The 22,639-nt window shown below is 44.8% G+C and overlaps 1 protein-coding gene across 3 annotated transcripts in view; it reads right to left on the bottom strand.

Moving 5' to 3' along the window:
• Positions 1 to 186: 186 nt before the first annotated feature.
• The window catches only part of LOC107224999 (dachshund homolog 2), a 184,228-nt gene continuing 161,775 nt past the window's right edge, over positions 187 to 22,639 (bottom strand). For all 3 annotated transcript variants that reach the window (XM_046734382.1, XM_046734383.1, XM_046734384.1), the window contains 4 exons: positions 15,603 to 15,749; positions 14,446 to 14,685; positions 6,829 to 6,915; positions 187 to 3,272 (listed from right to left, as the gene is read on the bottom strand). In XM_046734382.1, coding sequence (XP_046590338.1) covers positions 3,220 to 3,272; positions 6,829 to 6,915; positions 14,446 to 14,685; positions 15,603 to 15,749 — 527 coding nt within the window. In that variant the 3' untranslated portion in view covers positions 187 to 3,219. The remainder of the gene's footprint in view (positions 3,273 to 6,828; positions 6,916 to 14,445; positions 14,686 to 15,602; positions 15,750 to 22,639) is intronic.

Below are 22,639 nucleotides of genomic sequence, written 5' to 3'. Positions count from 1 at the left end.
TTCTTTTATTTATATTTCTAACGCAAGTAACGTAATGTAATAATATTAATATTAATAATAATAATAATAATAATAATAATTAGTTGAATCGTGCAACGGGTCGAGCTTATATATACATATATATATATATATATGTATATATTAGCAATGGCGATTTTCACATGGTAATTTTCATTTTGCGTCTACAGCGCGTTTTGTATTTTTCTCTTATTTTACTTGTGTTTTTTTGTTTGTTTTTTTTTTTTACTCTTACGCTTTTCCCCCGTTTTCGTATTCTCACACTCTGCATTTATTCATAACTACATTAAATTTCTCTTCTATTCCATTCTCTCGTTAAACTTGCCGAGTTTCAAATGATGACAGTAATAATGACAATAATAATAATAATGATGATGATGATAGCGACGATGGTAATAGTGATAATAATAATAAAAATGACGAATAACGACCAAACGAAGAATCGTTTCCCGTAGCAAAAATTATTCCGGCATTGAGAAATTCGGACTTTCGATAGATCAAGATCGACGGACGATGATCCTTTTATCGCGGAACGCAAAATGCCTGCAGTCTCTGTACATATGTGCAAATGAGAAACGAATCGCGGTGTATATACAACATTTTGTGCGGGACAATTAACGCGGATTGTCGTTGTACGTTATACCGCAATAACGACGATAACTGCTTGATATCGAGCGAGAGGCTCGGACTTGTGGGTTATTTGAAGGATTCTTCGTTGATAAGTTACACCGACGGTGTATGTACTTGTATATATCATGTATATCGTGTATGTATATATATATATATATGTGTGTGTATGTATAATGGCAATAAAGTTGAGATATCGGTGGTTAATTCTCGAGTCTAGGTATTAAATTTTTATAGTTATTTCATACCCTAATCGCTATGATTATGTGATCTTTACAACACAAGAACCTTAGAGGATAATCTTTGTACACGATTTTATATTTATATTTATATGTATATGTATATGTGTGATAGGTACGCGGGATGCCTCGAGGATCGATGGAAATAATCGTGGATGTTACCTGCGTATACGTAATATTTCCAAATATCCTGATCGGCCTCGAGTCGAAAGCGAAACGCGAATATATATAAGTATATATAACTGCAGTATAATGGTATGGTATATAAATAATGGTTTAAAGGTGAATCGTTGGAAAACTTTCGTTTATAATAATATGATGTATGCATTGTACAATTCAACAGCTGGGTGTGTATCGTGTGTGTCTTTCTCACTCTCTCTCTCTCTCTCTCTCTCTCTCTCTCATGCTCTCGTTCTCTCTAGTTTACTCAAATACATGTTTATCGGCAGACTGAATTGCAATTTTGACTCTTCACCGGGTATCGATTACGAGCCGGATAAATTTTCGCCAATTGAATCGAATTCAGCATGCATCGTCTCGGTTCATTTATCCCGGTTTTGGAAAATCATGATCTGATCTAATAGTCAAATCAAAGAAAACGACGCGTGATGTAATTATAATCATGCACTGTTCAAATTCACTGCACAGGTTGAAAAATATTGAGGATATTGTAAGAAGATGGAGAATACGAATCAAAAATGCCGAATAATGAAAAGAAAATAGAAATTTTACGCTTATCACACTCCTACCTAAATAATAATAATAATAATGTAATAATAATACATAATTGATATAATAATTAGTACTTCTAGGAACGCTCGCGCACACTCTCAAGCAGTCTTTATAAATATATTTTTTTTTTTAGTTAAATTTTATTATCAATTATTTTCATTTTTTAAATTTTTCATTCACGTAATAATTATTCATATTTATAGGTTTAAAAGTCACATCTTTGATCGCTTCGTTAAATATTATTACATACGCGCTAACGAATAAATTATACATTAATATTAGAAATGAAAAGGTATATGTATAGGTACGTATATGTATATGTATATACACGTACATATCTATATATACGTACGTATATATATATATAATATATAATTGGTTTAATCATCCGCGTTCGAAATATGATGATCCGATTTGTAATTGATATGTTACCCACACTGTACATGCATAATATTTGTATATATATATGTATAATGGTGTAATTGAACTAAAACGTTTTTTGCCTTACACGTACATATATGTACGTATTACATTTATACGCACGGGGAAAAGAAATTTGTTGTTCTTTCTTCTTGTTCGATTCGAATTTTTATTTTTATTTTTTTGCGTATAATGTTACGGGTATTTAAACGCGACTCGCGTGTTGCGTAACAAAATTCTTGACAACTATAATTCTTGATGGTAATGTAATACTAGGTGTTTAATGATAGTATATAATGACGTAATAATAATAATAATAATAATAATAATAATAATAATAATAATAATAATAATAATGACAAAGTCAACGATAATGACGATGCGTGATAACGATGACGAAAATGATTGCGATGAACGTCGATCCAACTTATATCGAATCTGTAGTATGTATATTATGTATATGTATATTTACCTACACGAGTTGTCGTTTGATGACTGCAGTAATTAATTAATACGCTATATTATATAATATAATACACCTCTTGGCCTGATTTTCAATCAGTTCACGAGCTATAGGATACACTTATAGTATGGTATATTATTATTTTTATTATCATACGTTGAGATAGCGTCGCAATATAACGTTTACTTTAATCTAATTTTTCATTTCAGTTTTTAATCGTACATAATGTCGAACGTCCGTGAGCCCCGCTGGAAGTACCTCACATACTCTCCGCTCGTACGTCATATCACACACTGTATGCACGTCATACATATACCGATGGATATATTTGCATTATACGTGTATATATATATATACTGTCGTATGATATCTGTAGCGATCAATTATATCGTCGTTAAAAAATGTTCGGCTTTGTTTTCTTTTCTTTTTTTCATATTTTATTTGTTTTGAACCAATTTTCACGCCACAAGTTACGGGTATCCAACTTTAAACGCAATAGGTATATATATATATATACGTTATGTATGATAAGGAACGTACAAGAACTCGAGGCTCATTGACAGCGTTGATCTTCCTTCAGGTGATCCTCGAGCCCGGAGGACGGATCATCGGCTCTGTGCGTTCGCGCGACGCTCCTCTCTGTGGTATTTTATTTATACCTATGTAACTAGATTTTTCTACACGACGACCTCTTTCCATCGTCGTCGAGCGATCCACTATCTAAGTCGCGCTCGTGAAGAGGACCGAATTCTTGTAGTAACCCGTCCGAGACTCTGCAATGAAAAGTTAATCAAGATTCATTAGCAATCATTGGATGGTACTCGTACAGTTCACGTTATAACGAATCTATCGTAACAAATACACCGAAGTGAAAGATTCGTTCTTTGATTTCTACTATACTCGGGTCAAAAATATGAAATTGAATTATCGGGAAGTTGCGCACGCGGCAAGAATCAAACCTAGTGTGCAAAATTGAAAATTTCCGCTAAGCGCATGCGCGAGTGTGCTTTTACCGCACCGTTCGGAAACGGGGCACTTTACACATGCGCGCACGCATACCACAATTCTTATTTTCCGTGCAACCTCCTGTCAAAAACTACAAAGTAGTCGAGTTGTCGACGGGCCTTGGCCAGCTATCCGAGCCCAAGGATCGGGCCTCAACGATCGGATCGAAGCCGGTGCGGCGAGCTGGTAGAAAGTACGGGGGAGCGGCGGAGCCGCGAGTCGGAAGAACACGGTCGAGGCGAAGAGGGTGTGCGGAGGCCGGGCTTAAAAAGTCTTGCAGGGACTATTAATGTAGTCTTTTTCAATCATAAACGACAGTTCGATAAAAAGTTGAAGGGGCGGCTTTGCTTCAAAGGGACAGAGCAGCGAGGCAGCGCGAGGCGATGACTCGACTAGCTGCTGCTGCCGCTTCTACCGCCCCGGACGAAAATCGGCGCCCGGCCACCTCTCCGACTTCGACTTCGACTTCGACTTCGACTTCGTCTTCGTCTTCGCCTCGGTCCTCGGCCTCGACTAATTCTTTCGCTGCAGCCAACGGTAATTAGTGAGCGGCGCCTGCCGTACCGAATGACCTGTCGGTTCTCTCCGACTATTTTCCCGCCCTCCTGACCGACCGCGATACCCGGACAATCGATCTCTGGCCGTCCGCGTCAGCTATCGAATATTAATAGGCTCGCGGGTCAGAGGTTCTTCGTACAGGGCCTTGAGATATCTCTGCCGTTATACAGAACACCCCCAAGACGAGGCTGCACATTCATTACCTTCCAGCACCCACGCAATGTCCGCATAAGCACGGGGGACGGCTCCTATCTACGAAACGTTTATACGCGATCCCTCCGCCGCTGTAACTTGTCTACAAACATTTCGAGACACATATTCCGTTCACAATGCTACCCTGGAGATAATGATTTCTACGATTTTTCACGAATTTTCAGGGAAATTGGGATGTCTCGTACAAAAAAGTGTGCAAGAAATTGTTTTCTCATAAAGACTTGTAGATATTCATGAGAATTTGTATTTTTTTCAGTAAAAATTCTCCAAGATACTACAATTTTTAGCGAAAGTTGACAATTCTTTACGAAAAACTATACGTATATTCACAATTTTCTACGAAATAATACGAAATGTCCCAATTTCTCTAAAAATTCGTAGCAGAGTGATTACCTAACGGCCGATTGGTCCGTCGTCTGCTACGGTGTAATGCACATGCGCTGTAATCCGAGTCCAGTTGTTTGCCAGGGTGACCAATCGTCACAAGGTAACACAGTTGTGCTCCTCACCGATATGTGTCAAAACTGTTGAGGTTGGTAAACAACTGCGCCCGGATTTTAGCGCATGCGCATTACATTATAGCAGACGATGAACCATTCGGTTGTTATATAATCACTCTGTACAGCTAGGCCCGTTCGGCGAATCGGGTTTCAAAATATCCAACGATTATCGAGTTATTACTGAAATTCAAATTTTACGAGACATCAGCTGCAGTAATCCTTAATTTGTACAGTTTTACGCGAAAGAACCAGGTGATAAGTTTCCATTTTTTGTTATCTATTATCATCTAGACTTGACACGAATCAAAATTAATATTCGCAGGATCGACATTATATTTATATAAAATTCTCATTTAAAACGTTTTAAAGTCTCGAAAATTATGGCCAGAAATCAAAGTATACTAAAGGTTTGAGAATATCAGAAAATCATGAAAATCTGTACGAACGTTACTCTTAAAAATATCCGTGTAATATGTATAGTATAATATTGTACAATACGGTACAACTTAGATAATGCTTCGTTATTCTACAGAGAGTAAGAGAGAGGCGAGTACAGCCTCCGGTTGCTTCTCAATTATGCAAATCAAACAGCATGGAGTTCAAAGATATTGTTTTTCGGGGAATTTAAATTCTACAAGGGTTCCAACGTTGTCTTATTTTCTACTAATTATTACGAGATTCGATTACTTCTAGGATTTTTTTTTCTCTCAATTCCAGAAGTATGCGGGAAATTGAATGTATTATAATATTTAATGCGGTAATTCAATTATGAACGCCTCGTAATATTACAAGCTACCTTCGTTAGTATAACGGAATCTGAAATAAATTACTCAAAAGCTAACCGAACGAGGCTTATGATCGTATATTTGATCGTTTTGTAAATTTTTATCTTAGTCTGATACGTAGTTCGGTTTCTCTTGGACAAAAATATTCGATCAATCCATCGATAGATAATCAGAATACAATACGTGTTCTTTAGTAGACGATTCATAGGGTCCTTGCAGCTTGAATACACGATCGGTAAGCCACAAAGTACGAAAAAAATTGCACCAAGGGTTCGCGGTGATGAGATGACTAATTGAAAGACGATATACATATATACGTGAAAGATGAAAGGACACGTGAAAATAAATTTGTGAATTGAAAATTTGGGCGTATTGATGAAAGAGGAATTAATTAACGGGATACTCAGGTTGAGTTAAGTTGGAGTAACTCTTTGATTAATTAGACGAAGCTTGCCGCGCGACGCATGGGAAAACAATTATTCACTTCGTCATTGGCAGGATTAACGCAGCAAAGCAACAAGATTAGTTAGACTGCAGCAGCGGCAACAGTGCCTGAGCAGTACCAAAATGGCGTCGTGGCTTTTTGCGAAAGAAACTTTGCTCGCTCTTGCGCCAAGTTTCAGGACTGCGAACTTCCAAGTTTCGAATCTGCTGCAAGAAAATGCTGCGAGGCAAAGCGGCGGGGGTTCCTCTGTGTACTTTCTAATTAGATATTTAAATTTATTTTCGATCGTAAGAAACTACTGCTACCACTCTTGTGTACACTCCCCGCTACAACGTCATTCATTAGCTTCAGCTGGCGGAGGGTTCAGGATATATCTTTCAAGACCGCGAGCCGGGAGTTTAACTTTCGATTGAAATTCGCCCGGCTTTCAAACTTGGCCAACTACAGTTCTGACTAAAGATCAATGACTGATTCCTGCACGTGCAGACAAAGTTAATTCCGCCGCTACACCATCTTTGGCATCAAACACAGAAAATTCATGCAATTTTCACCGTAGATGAAAGATGTTGCCCGATACACGAAAGATGTTTCTCTACTTTCCTATTTACCGTATATAAAGAAATTATGTCCCTGTTTTAACTAAAGGCTTATCATTGACTGCAATATTCAGTGACTGTGATGTTCTTTGATTCTACGCAACCATTTACCACAAGATCAACGGACGCTCGAAGCCGTGCACGAGGAGCAATTTCTTTGGGTATCGGGAAGTTTTTTCAACTAGAATGAAAAGGTAGTTTCATTTGTCGCGTGAAGTACAACATACCTTGTAGTGGGGATTTGACTTGTTCCCGTTCGGCGCCCTGATGCTGTCGGGATTTCCTCTCGAGTTCGAGCTCCTGGGCCAGGGATTCTGAAACATGTAAGGAAACGAGAAAGAAGATTAGTCAGATGCACGGTGTTCAAAAACGGGACGTATCGAAGCGCGCGGGCGAAGTTTACGAAGAGGAAGCGGTGACCCAAATCCCGCCACGAAGCTTCATTGGTAGCCAGTTTACGCACGGCGTGTATATTTATAAAGCTCGGTTATCTCTCTCGGGACATGTTCAGCAGCGTGTGAAACCGCGATGAAACAAAGCAGTAATTAGTGGAAAACTCGACTCGCCCGACAGGCGGCAGCAGCGGAGGGCGAGAAGAGAAGAGAAGAGAAGAGAAGAGAGAGGAGGAGAAAAGGAGGGTGGAAAGGTTCGGCGTTGAGTCGTGCGACGCGGTCTGCAGCTCACTGAATTCCACGGATTAGGGTGAAAACTGGAAAATGTCCTTTAATAATATCACGTCGAATTAACCGGGGACTCTTCCGTGCGTTTATTACCTGACGCCGAAATCCGAGGCGACCATTCGAACTGGAATGTAAAAGATCTGGTATAACGCTGCGAGAACCTGCAGCACAACTTGGTTCAAAGCTCGATTCGCACCCTTTCGCTAACGGATTCTTACTTCGAAAACCGCAAACTCTATTTACAACCCTCAAAAAGAGTCGGGATTGCCAATTAGTTCGAGAAATCGAATCAGTCTCGAGCTTTCATCGTTATACAGATAGAGTTTTTCTTTTTTAAATAAAAAAAAAAAAAAATTCATAACCACTGGTAGAGTCGTAAAAAGTTTTATCCCTCTCAACGAAAATAATTCGTTGAAAATTGCATATCTCGGCGAATGCTTTACATAAACCAGTCATGGAGGAATATTCACCGTTTCCACTGTGACGAAGTGTTCAGCCATATCATCGATCATACGTAACTGGTTGAAATAATTCCTATCCGAATTGTTTCCCACTTTTGCCACACTGTATTATGCATAATCATTTCATTCAAAAGTTTAAAACTGATTCAAAGTGTCGTCAGGTTCCACGGTCTTGGGAAGAAGGCTTAAGATCGAGTTGGCTAACCTAACCTAATCTCATCTCATCGAACCAAATACTAAATATTCAACAGCCACAATTGGCGCCATCTCTTTCAAATGAATCGTACAGGTTGGTTAAGTTCATCGGGGCGAAGTGGATTATCGACTTTTAAGGGAGGGAGTGGGGGTACGACTTGAATAGTCTAGAATCATACCTATTTTTAGGAATTTTTTTAAAAGAAACTGTGAACATTTGAAGTAATTTGAGTTTGAGGGCTTTATTATTCATAGTTTCAGGAACATTATGGAATTTTTTTATTGAAATCAATAACAAAATGGCGGCTTGGCGCATATAAGTAGCGAACGACTCCGAACTCGAGGGTTTTTGCGGTGGCGCATCTCCTGACATCACTGTCCAACTTGTAACAAATGGAAAAAAATTTTCGGGTCAAAAACACTTTTGTCGGTTCGAGCTTGTAGCCCAAATGTTGAAAATATTTTTTTTCAAATATATACAATTATGAACAAAAAAATGTTAAAAAAAAACTCTGAAATCGTAATTCGAAAATCTACCCACGAACGTGAATCGACAAACAAATTTTAAAGATTGTGTCAAAATTTCAAGTCGATGGGATAAAAATCGACCGAGGAATCTGCGCCACCGAAGTGAAAACGCCATGCCGCCATCTCGTTACTAATTTGAATGAAAAAAATTTCTTGAAACTATAAATAATAAGGCTCTCAAACTCAAATTGCTCTAAATGATTTCATTAAAAAAAAAGTCCTAAAAATAGGTATGATTTCAGACCGTCCGAGTCGTACTCCCCCTCCTCTGATCAAACATTCATAACAGTTTCGACGAAGTGAATTCGAAAGAAATTAACCGATGTGAAAGAAGGACAAAGACAAGTACTTTCTTCAAGTTCAGGAGTCTCATTATTGTTAAAATTTACTTATACCCAAAGTTTTATTTCCATATCCGAAACGCTTTGCGCGAGAGGCGTGTCAATTGTACGTTTGTGTCGGGGCCTAGAAGCAATGGTAAAATCCAATTGTAAACCCATTAAGCCGCAGTTAATTCTCCCTCTCTCTCGCTCTCTCTGGTTTTATATCCATACGGTGTGACGGCGGCGAAAGAGCGAAGCAGAGAAATGGCAGGCGGACAGGCAGCAAGGCAGAGCAGAGCAGAGCAGAGCAGAGCGGAGATTCCATTATGCTTGGAGCAACAATAGCTGAGGGCTGTTTCGGGCTTTGTGGGTGTGAATTGTGCGTGGAAGCGAGCGAATATACTGTTTGTGTTTCACTGAGCCAAATTACCTCTCACGCCCTCATCCGCGAACCGGGTAGTGTTGTCGCCCGGCTCCCTTTGATATCTAAATGACAATTTAACTGCTCAAGATATGGGATTCGAGCGTTGCGCAGGGGTTTCGAAGGGGCGGGGGGTTAAGCCTATTAAGGAACGCATCCCGACTTTCGGGGAGCTCGGTTCCCAGCAAAATCGGTCCCTCTTTCGGGTGCAAGGGCACGATTATATCGATTAACAGATTGAAAGGGAGGTTAAGGAGGAAAAAACGCGGGCCCTTTCTCATCTCGGGGCCCCGTAGGCCCGACGGCCTTGAGATTCCTCCGGGAATCAATCCCGAGGACGCGCGTCGTGCCCGTGTATTATGATTCCGCGAAAAATCAAACCAACGAGCGTGACGAGAGGGTCTTGTAAGAGAGGTACGGGACATTCGGAGGCTGTGATCCGTCTGCTCGACAGCCGGCCATCGCGGACGGACCCATCTCGATGCCTAGAACCAACGAGAATATCGTGCGAGTTGTAAAAAAGGGCGAGTTAATAGTTTCGCTACCGTTTTACACACCCTAACAAATCGACGGTACAATGAAAACAATTTCAAACCGGTTCAAAGAAGACTGAGTAGACCTAAACGGTTCGTATTGTCGGACGGTCATTGAGGGGCCCCGATTTTTCGAGGCGCCCGAAAGACTCGGGGCCCGCTATGACTCTGCGCTTATACGTAATTAACTCCAACAATGCAGCGTTGCCTGCACGAGAGAGAGCTGAGCGGGAGAAGAACCTGAGAGGAGGATCGGGGCCGGTGTTGAAAAATTCCTGCATTGTGTGTACGTGGCGCCGACTTCAGGGTCTCGGGTTTCTTCAACGTCTACTTGTCAAATGAGAAAACGCGATTCGCCACCATATAAACTCGAGCCCGAAACCTCGGCTCGTTTCGTTCTTGCCGCATGGCCGTTGTGTTGTTCACACTGTTGAAAATTATTGTAAATTCACTACACATTTGCCGTACAAAAAATAGTTGTCAAATTACGAAATCGGATTGTAGATTTACAGATTAGGTGTAAATTTACGATGAAAATGTTTGATTTTACAAATACTTATAAGAAAAGTACAAAAAAGTAATTCCATCGTACTTGTAAATTGAACAAACAGCGAACTTACGGCTAATTCACTGTTTCACGGAAGTTTCGTACAAATATTTTTAACAGTGCAGCTGATTCTCGAGCCGTGGTGGCTGACTGCGTCTAGGTTTTATATAAAACTCGTCCGTCGGAGGGAGAGACGGAAAGCAATTTGAGTATAGGTATCGCGTCGCATATAATTGGCTCAATCCCTGCCGCGTTCACGTTCGAAGGAGAGAGAACCCCGTAACACTTGCGATTTCGTCGGTGAAGATGGGGTTCGAAAGGGATCGGGGGCGGGGGTTGGGGGGGTGGGGGATGGGCGGATTTCGTGTAGCCTGCGTTTTTAATGCTCTGATCTTTATGTAAAGCGAAGTCGAGGATCGCACGCTTGGGCGTCAAGCGGAGCGTGAAATTGTATGAATCAAGAAGGCACTGGAGACACAAAAAACAAAAGAGGCCGAATACTCGCTTTCGGATCGCGTCGTTTATAATTTATAATTTCAAATTTCCGCAGGCTCGAGTCATCTCCTTCCTTTCATTCCTACGCAGAGCTATTTTCGTCTTTTATTCCACGCTTCATTTATCCTCCTCCCTTATATCCAACGGTGCAGGGGTCTCTGCAGCGTGATTTTTGTAATCCGTGCTTGATTCTTTCCCTCCTTTGTTGTGTGACGTTTGCTTGTAAGACTTCGCGACACGGTCGATCGGATGGTAAAAAGTAGAAATTAAAAACTAATTAGGGGGCAGCGGGCGAGTTTTGGGGCTAATATCACCGCGCGAAAATCCCTCAAGTACATAACCTTAAGAAAGTTTTTAATTTCGCCAACTAGGTACAGCTCTCCGAGCTCTTGGTAATAATCATAAAGCGCAGTTGCAAAGAGCGCGAGGTGGTTACGTCCGCCTCTAAATCTTTAATGTTCTCTTTCCTCGCTTCCTTCCTTTTTGCCTCTGTGCATTTCGTTTTCTTCGCTTCCTTGCTGCGAGCTTTTGCCCCGCGTTGCATTTACAATGCCGCCGGTGCAAAGATGTAATGAAAAGGGATTTAATATATGGAAGATTCGAAGTCCTGAGAAGAAATTACGGTTATTCGTATTCAGGTTTTTTAAATCAAGCACCAGACCCTCGTCTTTACGACTCACTCTCCACGCCTGTTGCGTCTCATCTTTCCCATCCCTCGGCGGAATGCTAATTAAAAGAAAAACACGCAAGAACGGCGATTTTCGCCGATCGAAGATCTTTGGTAACTCGTAGATACATGCGCGAAATTCACCCACTATTGCGCTCGCCGACCGCGTCATACAAGTTTCTTAAGTTCTTCGTTAGGTCGCCTTGAACGGTGAAATAGTAGCGGTGGCACCGCCTGCTGCGGCTAGTCTGTGTAGGTATCCGGAACGGAGAAGAAGGAGCGAGGATGACGCGGGGAAAGTTTATCTGGCAAGTTCGTATCCTTATATAATATTTTTATATTAAAACCGTCTACCTTCTGATTTTCTACGTACGTTTCAAAACGAGGTAAAAAATACGGAAGTTTTATGAAAGTAAGGCTGTTGCAGATGGGCGCTGCTCTCGCAATATATTACGCTCTGCAAGAACGGGAACGGGCAAACAGGAAACCGGGAACGGTGCAGCTCGACGGGGACGGAGATAGCGGGCACGTTTTCTTTTTTAATTTTAAGTTTTATGGTCTGATGCTAATATTACTATAAACGCGCGGGGAATCAGCGGCCCCTCTCTCTTCGTCGTTTCATTTTTTATTTTCACAACAACACCGCGGTTAATCCGTTTTCTACGTTTCCTACAATTTCGTTTACACGGTAATTTAATCATTAAGTCATGTATTCAAGAAACGTCGACATACGTATAACACCGCGCGGAATGATCTTGCAATCTGTTTTACCGATACGTGTACGATAGACTAATGTCGTCGGTAAAACAGAGCCATAGATTGTAAAGGCCGGTAACGCTAGAACCGCTGCTGCAGGATGTCAGCGTGGAGAAACGAAAACAAGTGAAATACACCACCGCACGTAATCCTCTCCGACCCTTCTTCGCGCAGCTAGTTGTTTACTTCCCTTACCCTCGCCCCGGTTGAAGCAAGCCCGAAAGATTTCGTTTTCTCCCCCTCCCCGATATCTACATTTGTATCTCTTCCCCCCCTTGCATCGCTCGTACACACGCGTTATGCTTCATCACCTGCCCGCGTAACGTTCGCTCGTATATGCAATAACTTTTATGTATATGATTTCGCAAATTCGGGACGTTGAGGTACGGGGAAGCCCGAGAACTTATTTTTCTTCCTCATCTCGGGGCGAATAAACCGAAACCGTTCACATCGGGCGTCGAACCCGCCCCGCGGTTCAGAATCATCAGCTAGGTGTTTACGGGCTGTACGCAAGCGTATCGCGGCGGGCAAATTCCGTAGTCAGCTGACACGGTCTTCGCGAAATTATTGCATATAGTCTGAATACTAAAGTGCGTCGAAACGAGAAGAGAGGATCCGCTGCAGCGCCACCAAGGCGACGCGGTCGCCGGGGAAATTACGGCTTCTTCCTTGAGAGATGTGCATAAACTCTGCATCAGCCGCAGTGGTTCTCTTGCCAGGTTTACCTGCAGCCTTTCGTACGGCGGCAAAGTCGATCCATGACTTTCGGATTTGCTTCGAGAAGCGGAGGAGAATCGTGAAAAACATCGCAGACATTGATTAACGGATCACTGCGAGCCACTTTGGTTACAAAAAACTGTCGCATCTCGATCTGGGGGGATTTTCATCCGCGTGAGAACCGCTGCTCGTATAGAATGCATGACTTGAACCGAAGACACTGCTCGGTCCCCTCGGGCGTCTATCCCTCCCCCCCCCCGCCCTTTCCTTTCCCGCCCCTGCGACGCGGCTCGACGCTTGCTTCCCTCCCCTTCCAGCCAGCTCGTCGGTTAAATCTGCGTTGTTTATTGCAAATGGATTCCGCATCACGATACTCCCGGGTAACTCTTGCGATGGGTAAGTAAGGACGCGCAGGACCCGCTCCAGCCCCTGACACGAGGGTTGTTATCGTCGTTGTTACGACCCGGCCTTTCTACGAGTGTAGCCGGCGACCGCATACCGACAATTATTGTGCGGCTCTTCCGGCCCGGATTTATTTCTCGTCACGATTCTCGACTGTTGTTATGTGTATAATGAATTTCCTCCGCGAAGTAGCGAGCTGCAGCGAAGCGCGGCTGAAACGTGCATCGTTTTACCTCGTGCATGCGTGCTCGTGAATTTGTTTTATTTCATCCGTGCTGCGCGGTTCATCTGCATGCGATAGCAATTACGCATCGGTTAACTTGACGGGAAGATTAGAAATATGATAATGGATTGGAATGAATGCCTGCATTCGCCACCCTCTTTCACAGTTTGACCGGCGTCTTGACGAGTTAGTAATTGTTCGAAACCAGTCTCGAACGGACTCTCTTACATAAATGGACCATCTAACGAGACGTCACCATGCTGCAGTCTCGAATTCACGATATTCAGTTTTTCGTTACTCAGTCGCACAAACAAAGTCGGGAATAATAACATGGTCGTCTATGTGATATTTCTTGCAATTTTGATCAGGTATCAGTCATTCGTATGATGAACTCTTAGTAGGGAAACCAAAAACGTGTAACTAACTAGACAAATTTGGAATTCGAATTTTTATAGTTTTAATTGATCATTCGTAACAAAAGGATAGCGAACAGGATAGTCCCAAGAAAGGAGCTGTGGGTGAAGGTTATTCGTAACGTTCACACGACGATGGTAGTAACTACGAAAAACGTGACAATGGTAATTTTCATAGCATTAGGTTAGATTGTTCGTTAGAACGAGTTTTCTGTTTAGCTAAAACAAGGGTGGGGACCAAGTCTTGGAAGGATCGATATTTTTAATGGTTAATAGTCATTCGAATCAGTGACACTTTCAAAAATCAATATTTCGAACAATGCATTGTTTGTTATTTTATTTTCGCATGTTTGAAATTTCGATCTATCGGCCGTTCCAAATATTGATCATTCCAACTTTTGACCCCCACCCTAAAACATTGTTCCCGATTTTGCCCTGACGAATGACGTTACATCTAGAGGGGTATGTCAGATTGATCCTGACCTTGGTAATTTTGCCAAAAGGCGGAGGCAGCCTGGTTTCCGATTAGGTCGAGCCCGCTGTAACCCCACCCTGATTTTTCCGGCGTAGGTGGTTGCTGGGGTGGACGAGTCGCCTGAGAGTCTCTATACTGCTGGGCTGGCTGAGCGGGTTGCTGCTGAGACTGCTGCTGTTGGGTTTGCGGATGCACAGGGCTCTCTTCAGGGGGCTCGGCGATTGTGCGTGCTTCCGTGGATATGTTGTCTGGAATAAGGAAGTCGAGATCAGAGTTATCAGCGGTAGGTATACAGCGACGAGTACATGAGAAACCGGGACGAAGTTGAATGGATCAGGATTCAGGACTCAGGACTGAGCTCGTTACGTAGCCGAGATATATCGAATGTCAAGACGTAGACATTGCGTATTATACCTGTGCGAGTGTAGGCTGCACGTTTCAAATTTCTCAGCCGTCGAAACGGTGCTTCGCGTTTGGTTTGAAATTAATATCACAATTCTCTGCGACTGACAGGATTAATCAACGGCGAAAACGGCAAGGCCTTAAGGAGCCAGGTCGGTGTAGCGTGTACTATGTACACGTATACGTTATATTATCAGAATAAGAGATTTCACTTAAAGGGTTTCCTGTTTGAGTTTGCTAGTGACAGGAAGGGCGCCCGACTCCAGCCTACAACTCCGGCGGAAAGGGATGGAGAACGGTTGGAGTTCGAGGGCACGGCGAGATGGAACGGAACGGAACGGAATGGAACGGGGAGGCAGAGGTAAGCACGGAATCATATTCTGCCGGGTGTCAGAGTGTTTACTCTGTCTGACGAATTAATTAATTTATTCCGAGATTACGAAAACTGCCCTCGGGGCGACGGGGACGAAGTTCCAGATATCTCGCCGCGGGGTAGGTATGAGGGATATTAGCGCGAGTCGGGAGAAGATATTGGTGCTGGAATGCTGGAATGAGTGGAACTTGAGGAGAGTCGATACACCGATCGCACACGGGCGTCGAAAACTTATTCATCGAGTGATTGAAAAACCTGTCGACACCTAATCGACATCTGCCAGTGTCTAAAGGACCACACGGTCGTTCGCAAGTTACTTGGTCCAGAGAAGAAGGAGCAGCGTTCAGGATTCCGATGGAACAAGGTGTTGCGAATGTTTCCAAAACTCACCCGTGAGAGCTCTGACTTGTTCCGTCGATGCCCCCGTGGCCTTTAGGGCCTCCTCGAGTTGGGTGCGTCGCTTCATCTCAAGGTCGAGTTGATCTTGGAGTCGTTTTCTCACCCTGCGTTCCTTTTTCAGGCGTTTCTGGTAGGCCACTGAAAGGAGCAAAGAAAAAATGGACGAGATTAGCGGAAGTAATATATTTCTGCAGACTTCAGGTACATCGCACATCGAGAATCACATCAACGATAAAAAGGCAGCAATAATCGCTCTCGAGAGATTGATAGACGGGGAGATCGTCGTCTGCGGGAGGCGAAACCCCGCGTGGCGATGCCTCGGGATTATCTCCGGGCTACCGCAGGGGTTCGACCCCCCCCCCCCCCCCCCCCCCCAGGTATATATCTAGGCGGGGGTCCGATTGTGCGACTCGCTACCGTCTTACGCTGGCCGGGTGTTGACCAAGACGTCTATCATCGGATCATTAGAGCTTAAGATGGATGGAGATGCGGGTCCGATTGAATACCTGGATGTGGGTGGAGTGTGGTTCGAATTGAAGGAAACACAAAACCACTGAAAAAGTTAGCGGCGATTAAGAGGCTGTAATGAATCATCACGCCAGTAAAATTCGACCCTGCGCAATGATGGAATGAGAGAAAAAGGGGTACACAAAAGAGGAGTGGGAATGGTCTGCATCGGGAATCAGTCACGGGCTTGGTCCTCTTTGTCAGAGATCGATTCGACGGGCTAAACGTGTCCCTGGATTTCGAACTCTCGCTCCAGTGGAAAAAGCGGCTTCTCTTCCTTTCGCAGATTGCGAATATAATCATTCGCGGTCTCATTGTTATCCGGCGAGGGGATAAAGCGCGAGATTCGCGGTGCACGGCGGAACCTGCATCATCGTACATTCATTGTGGCATGCCGTCCGAAGATCGGATCGTTTCTGCGGGCTCACGTTGTCCGCGCTCGGCGAGGAAAAGAACGAAGGGCTTTGTGTTATTCATCGTCCCGGTATTCCACGGGAGCTTTAGCGTTGTAATCGACAAAGCGTCGATCCCGAAGCTTCTTGTTCAGAGACAATAGTGCGCGGTCGATTCCGTTTGATGCCAACCGTGTAAAAAGTCGCACAGAGTTCTTCGTACAGAAGCCCATGGTCAACCCTTGAATATCGCAATTATTTTTTCCACCCTCGCCTCGAAGGCAGCTCCAGCTAAAAACCATTCTTACTTTTTGCTCCGAAGCCATCGGTTTGCAAATCCCATCGGAGCAACACGCGAAGGGTTGACACGCGTAAAAGCGCTCCGGTTGAAAACCGCTGTCAAGTGATTGATTCCCGGCAGACAAGGCGTAGACAACCCCCTCCTCGGGGCACCTCGGTCTTGTATCCACCTACCTAACTACATACACACTTGCGCATACCCCATATTAATACCCGGGCAGGACGAGCGCTGCACAAGGTGTACCGCAACAGCACTGGGCTATGGTCGGCGTTCAGAAAAGCGTAGGTATACCTACACGCGGGAGGAGTAAGAGATTGGCGCAACGGGAGTACGGCGAGGGGGTCGACGGGGGGCAGAGGTAGGGGGGTTAGCACGAGCAGGGCATTATGATGCAAAGATGGCGCGTCGGCAGCACCCTAGAATTAGCCGGAGCACTCGCCATTGGCCGCCTTGCAAACCACTCCTTCGATATATAACTACCGAGTGCATACGCTGCATACTAAGAATGCACGCGATCAGTTGGCAAAGAATTGACGGAGGCCGCCACCGCCGTTGCTGTCTTCCAGGAGTCGACGGGAGTCACCCGGGAGTCCCTCGCGATATTCCTTGGTCCGTAACGACTTGTCGCAAAGGAATTTCAGGCACCGTCACCAGGGGCAAAGTTCCTTCGGACTCTGCTATGCCTGCGTGCATGCACGTATGACGTAATCAGACACTCTGAGGATGGTGACGAGAGGATGGAAACCGGCCGATTCATTCCGCTGCGTGAAAATCGTGGTCCCTTTTCCCTGACCTCTCGGTTCCCTTTCCTCATCCACGAACGCAAGGCCGAATTCTCATGGTACCCCGTACACGAATCGGAGCCCGAGGCGGCGTTGGACTCGTCGACTGAAGGTGGGGAAAAGCCATTAGATAACGCAGTCAACGGGGAGAACTGCTGCACCGCCGGGTCGAGCTCTCTCGGCGAAGCCCTGTCAAAATACATCAGCTACCGCTGTGCGCTCGGTCAGAAACTCGCTCTTCAGCCAGGGCGAAGAGCCCGGCTCCTCCGGACGATGGACTCCCCACGTCGCTTATAGATCTGAGGAATAGATTTCCGATAGGAGGAGGAATGTATAGGTACGTATACATAATAAATCGACGCGATCGCTCCCGTGACCTGACCGCGTTGTGTAATATGCGTGTACCTCGTACAGGCGACGTATGCTTTCTCTCGATTGGATGGGAAGGCTCTTTTTTCTTCCGTCGCGTTGCGTATTTGACTTCTGTTACCGAATTGGAAATCGAGAAAGCAACGCGATCCGTTTTGGGACGAAATAGGTGAAATAACATCCTGCGAACGGAATGCCGTTGTTAACCTTGGAGGGGGACTCTGACGGGCAGTGGCAGACGGTGCGGACGAGCAGGAGGGATATATCAGCGGCAAACAGTCAAAGTCCGATGGCAATATAACCGAATCTAATCAGGCTTGTACAAACTAATATAGCGGTGTGCAGACGGCACGTCTTCACTCCTCTGTACGCCGGAACCGCCTGACGGAGGAGGATTTGACTATGGAATAGCAATATGATTTACATTTTGAGTTTATATTGACCATTCCGGGCACCTGCAACACGCCCGCAAGGCCGCCTTCATCCCACGAGGTTTTGGGCTAAGAATGACCCCTGCCTGCGGGTCTTGAAGGAAATTAATATCGGTCCGTTTCCCTTTGGACGTATTATACGCCATCGCATTTGCATACTTGGCTCAACTATTTCCCGACATCGAAGACCTCCTTTAACAATTCTTCGATCGTCTTTCGCGCTTTCTTCAGACAAAATGTCAAACGACGAGTAATTGAAGAGATACTTTTTTTGGGGAAGATATAATTGGACCGTTTACACTTTCTCTGAGGCATATAATTCGCGGAATCGTGCTAATGCGCACAAGTTTGCCGGACGGAGAATCGGAGTTGCGAGGGTTGGACCCAGCTAAACACCTAATAAAACGACGCCGTCGTCATCGACGCGGGTCTAATAGAAGCCACTCAGCCAGTTAGAACAACGTAACAACTATTATACGCATGGCAGTAGTTTCAGCTGGAAGCATCTGTGCGCAGAGGCCTCGATATCCATACAAAGCTGTCTGCTGAATAATATTACACTTAACCCTCGCCACTCGGATGATTATAGTTAGCAACGTCGATAGTAGTTGGAGCGTGCATCCTGTGAATGCTAATATAAAGAGTTTGAGGCTTCGAATTACCAAAAAGAACGGTCAGGAAAGCCGTTCTTAGCCGATCGTCAAACCGGGCTTCCCAATGATAGTCTTTTTTCCTTGGTCTCGTGATGTATCTTAAATAAAACAATGCGATGAACAAGTCCAATGTTTTTTTCTTTCAAGATCTTTCTTCACCCCGACAATGCCGCGTCTAATTCCACAAATTGATCACGCGTGAAAAACGAGAACCCCTGCGGGGAGTCGAGGAGAGGTGGGGACCTTGAAGTTCACCGTTTTGACAGCTTTCCACGGGACTCTTTCTCCCCGGAGTCGTATCAAGGAAATCCATCGGAATTGCCCATAGGCCCGAAACCAACGCCGTGCCCCAATCATTCAAATATCAATTTCAAAGTGTCAACCTTCCCTGGGACCATATGGAAATAGAATCGCGGATGAGCGGGTCTCGCCAGCGAGAGAGAAAAACTGGAGAAACTGCTGGGGGGCGGGTGGAAGACGGAGGTTCGGAGATGGGTCATGGAAATCCAGTTTTGCGCCGCTCGAGCATCCAGGAGGGTCAGCTTATCCACTTTCACTGATATCGAACTTGCGACGTGAACTCAAAAGCTTCTCGGTTTTACATATTATTCTTACATCTATCTTCCACTTGACCCGAACACCGAAGCCGAGGAGGGTGCCTTTCGTCCCCTCGCGCACCTTTTTGTACGCGTATGCCAATCCGGTACTTCAAGCCACGAGTCCTCACCTTCATCTAAAGGAAAAACCAAAGTCAAGAAGAATTTGAAATTTCTTCCTAGAGTCGATTCCAGATTGCAAGAAATGTACCGCGCCTGTCGGAATCTTTGCCCTACGGTTCATGGTTGGGTTCCTCGGGTTCAGACTTCAGCGTACCGGACTGATTTCGACTCGTGCAAAAAGCGCAGCGTGAAGTTCGCTGCAACTTTCCTCCGATGCAGTAGCCGCTGATCTGCCTCCGTAGCTCGAGGCGAAAGCGTTATACACGCTGCATGGAGGACAGGAATCCTGTGTGGTCTGCTCAGTGTGTCGTCGGCGGGGTTTCGAGTGCACGTACGACTTACGGAGGTTGTGTTACGCCCGGGTAAATTAATATGAAAATATTTACTACATCCACGTGTAACCGTGCACATTGGGTCACCCGAGACTTGCAGGCGTCTGGTTTCAATCGGGGAGCTGCAGGAAGGATGCAGGCAACAGATTTCAACGGTCAAAATCAAACCCTATACATATTTATAACTCTTTCTCACAACAAAGGCGGCACTCGACTCCCAACCATTCTTCAAACGCGTCAAAACCAACGTAAGAAACTGTTTTTAAGTCCATGTTGTAATGGACCATTAACACTGATGATGTCTTCTCGTTTCAAACTGCAAGTGGCCAACGTCACATTCCGATTAATCTGTAACTTGCATCACAAGAGTTCGGATGCTGGCTTGAAACCCAAAGTGTGGCCAAGTTTTTTCCAATGTTTTTCATGAATTTATCGCTCTCAAAGCAATGATGAGTTGAGGTCATCGTTGGTGATTACAAGGAACAAACTTATGATCCTGGCTTTCGACAGCATCAAGATCACGTTGTTGAAGTCACGTGTGCATGGTCTCATTTTGGTCGCACTGCGGTACCTTGGATTGACAAGTGTTGTCGTATTTTCCGATGGTTGACTGCCGACCGGAGTTCGAAAAGCGCTTTCCCCGTTCACCCGCGATGACGGGGAATCGGCATTCGAGATTCCTCCTTTCACTTTTGCGCGCGAATCGCCGTCGCAGGTGGATCGAAGGGAACCCGGTACACATGATATACTCATAATCGTGATGGAGCAGAGCACAGCTGTAGCTGGGGATAGTTTGTCCGGGTCTTATCAATTACAGCCGCGATGCCGAAATGCGGGAGGGGCGGCCTCGTCGAAATGGCCCTGGTATCTTTACTCGCTTCTTTATCAGCTGGAAGCAGCAGCCGTTCACGGTGCCTCGATGTGTACGACGCGTGTTTTATTGCGCGAAAACCAACAGATATCAGGATTATGTGCGCGCCCCGGTAAAATTCGAGGGTGAATTTCGGTAGCGAGAAATATCGCGCCGTGCTGTTCTCAGATGCTCGAAACTGAAAACTTGGTGAAAAACTCCAACCTTCCGTCTTCGCTCGATATTTAGTTACAACTAAAAGAAATCGATCCTATAAGTGGTCGTCTGTTCGAAAATAAATAAATAAATTGCGCATGATGTAATAAAGTTGCAAAAGTTCTCGTGCAACGAGAAAGGAAAAAATTCGGACCACCCGAGGACAGAGAAGCGAACGTGCAGCTGGGCAAGTGAAAATGCTCGTACATCCGGGCGCAAAGTAGGTTCAACACACGGGGAAGCTGGATAGGCGTACACGATACGTCCATAAATAGATATGGACGTATTCACAGTGGGAAAAAAGTCAGCATTAAGTGCTCGCATGTCCCCCAAGGGAGGAGCGAGGCCCGACGGGAGGTATTAAACGCGTAAACGCGATAAGCTAAAACACTCCCGGGCCGCGAGCCGCGGGGCGCCGCCGGTTCCCGTTCTTCCCTTTTTCCCATTTTGTCATTTTTCCCTTTTGCCGTTCTCTTCCGGCCGCGTCACGCGTCACCCCGTAAATGGAACATCGTCGACCGATGCAGCCCCAAACGGAGGGCTCCGAGCTTTTTCGGTTTCTTTCTCATATCAGGTACCCGGGTCTGTGAGGGAATGCCTGGAGCGTCTGGATTCTTGGAGTGTTTTTGCGGTAGATCCGGGTCGGAAAACAGCGAGGTGTCGCCGAAGGAGTCGCTCGTCTGCCACCCGGTATAACCGAGCGTGTGCATATCTATTATATTTGCCAGTGGGATATGTGGGGACTGGATGGTAGAAGATCCTCAGCTTTCAGCTAAATAAACATATCGTCGAGGTACCCCGCATACACATATTTGTATTACATGTATAAAGGGGCCGACAGCACACGAGCTATGGCAACTACGGTGAAGAAGTTTCTCCTCTCTTCTTTTTGCCTCTCTGTCTCTCTAATAATTTTATTTTTACTCCGTCGGGAGGTTAAAAATTGTACCTATGCAGCCGCCTGTGTGTGTGTGTGCGTGTGTGTGTGAGTGTGAGTTTGTTTTTACGCGCGTGTGCATCGTGCCTTTGTACAAGGCGAGAGGAGAAGAAATGAAATTGAAAATTGAAAGGATTGGCTGTGCGGAAGCATTATGAGGCTTGAGCCAAGGCAAGGAAAATAAATTGAAGGCAAATTTGAACAAGTAAAAATAATAACATTCTCCACGGCGGAGGCGAAGCAAATTGGATTTGTAATTTCGCTACCTCAGAATAGAGATTATACACGTACATACGTATAAATACGTACGTAGGTACACGCATACAATAATCTCTAGGTACATATAAGCTTTTCGACAGTCGGTGACAATCCGGAAATATTGATCGAGCTCTGTGTTACATATTTGAATGCGTTTCTCAAGTCCTCTTTATCCCGCGCTCTGTGTGCGTCTCGAGATGTAAGAGGGTGTATCAAATGCCGGATTTCTAGCTTCGAACCCCGCACGTGGGACGGAAGTAAGGCAGGAAAGCCGGGAAACA

The sequence above is a fragment of the Neodiprion lecontei genome, chromosome 3 (genome assembly GCF_021901455.1).
Source record: "Neodiprion lecontei isolate iyNeoLeco1 chromosome 3, iyNeoLeco1.1, whole genome shotgun sequence".
NCBI lineage: Eukaryota > Metazoa > Arthropoda > Insecta > Hymenoptera > Diprionidae > Neodiprion > Neodiprion lecontei.
Note: the sequence above shows the minus strand (reverse complement) of the source record. Positions and strands in the feature narration are given on the sequence as shown.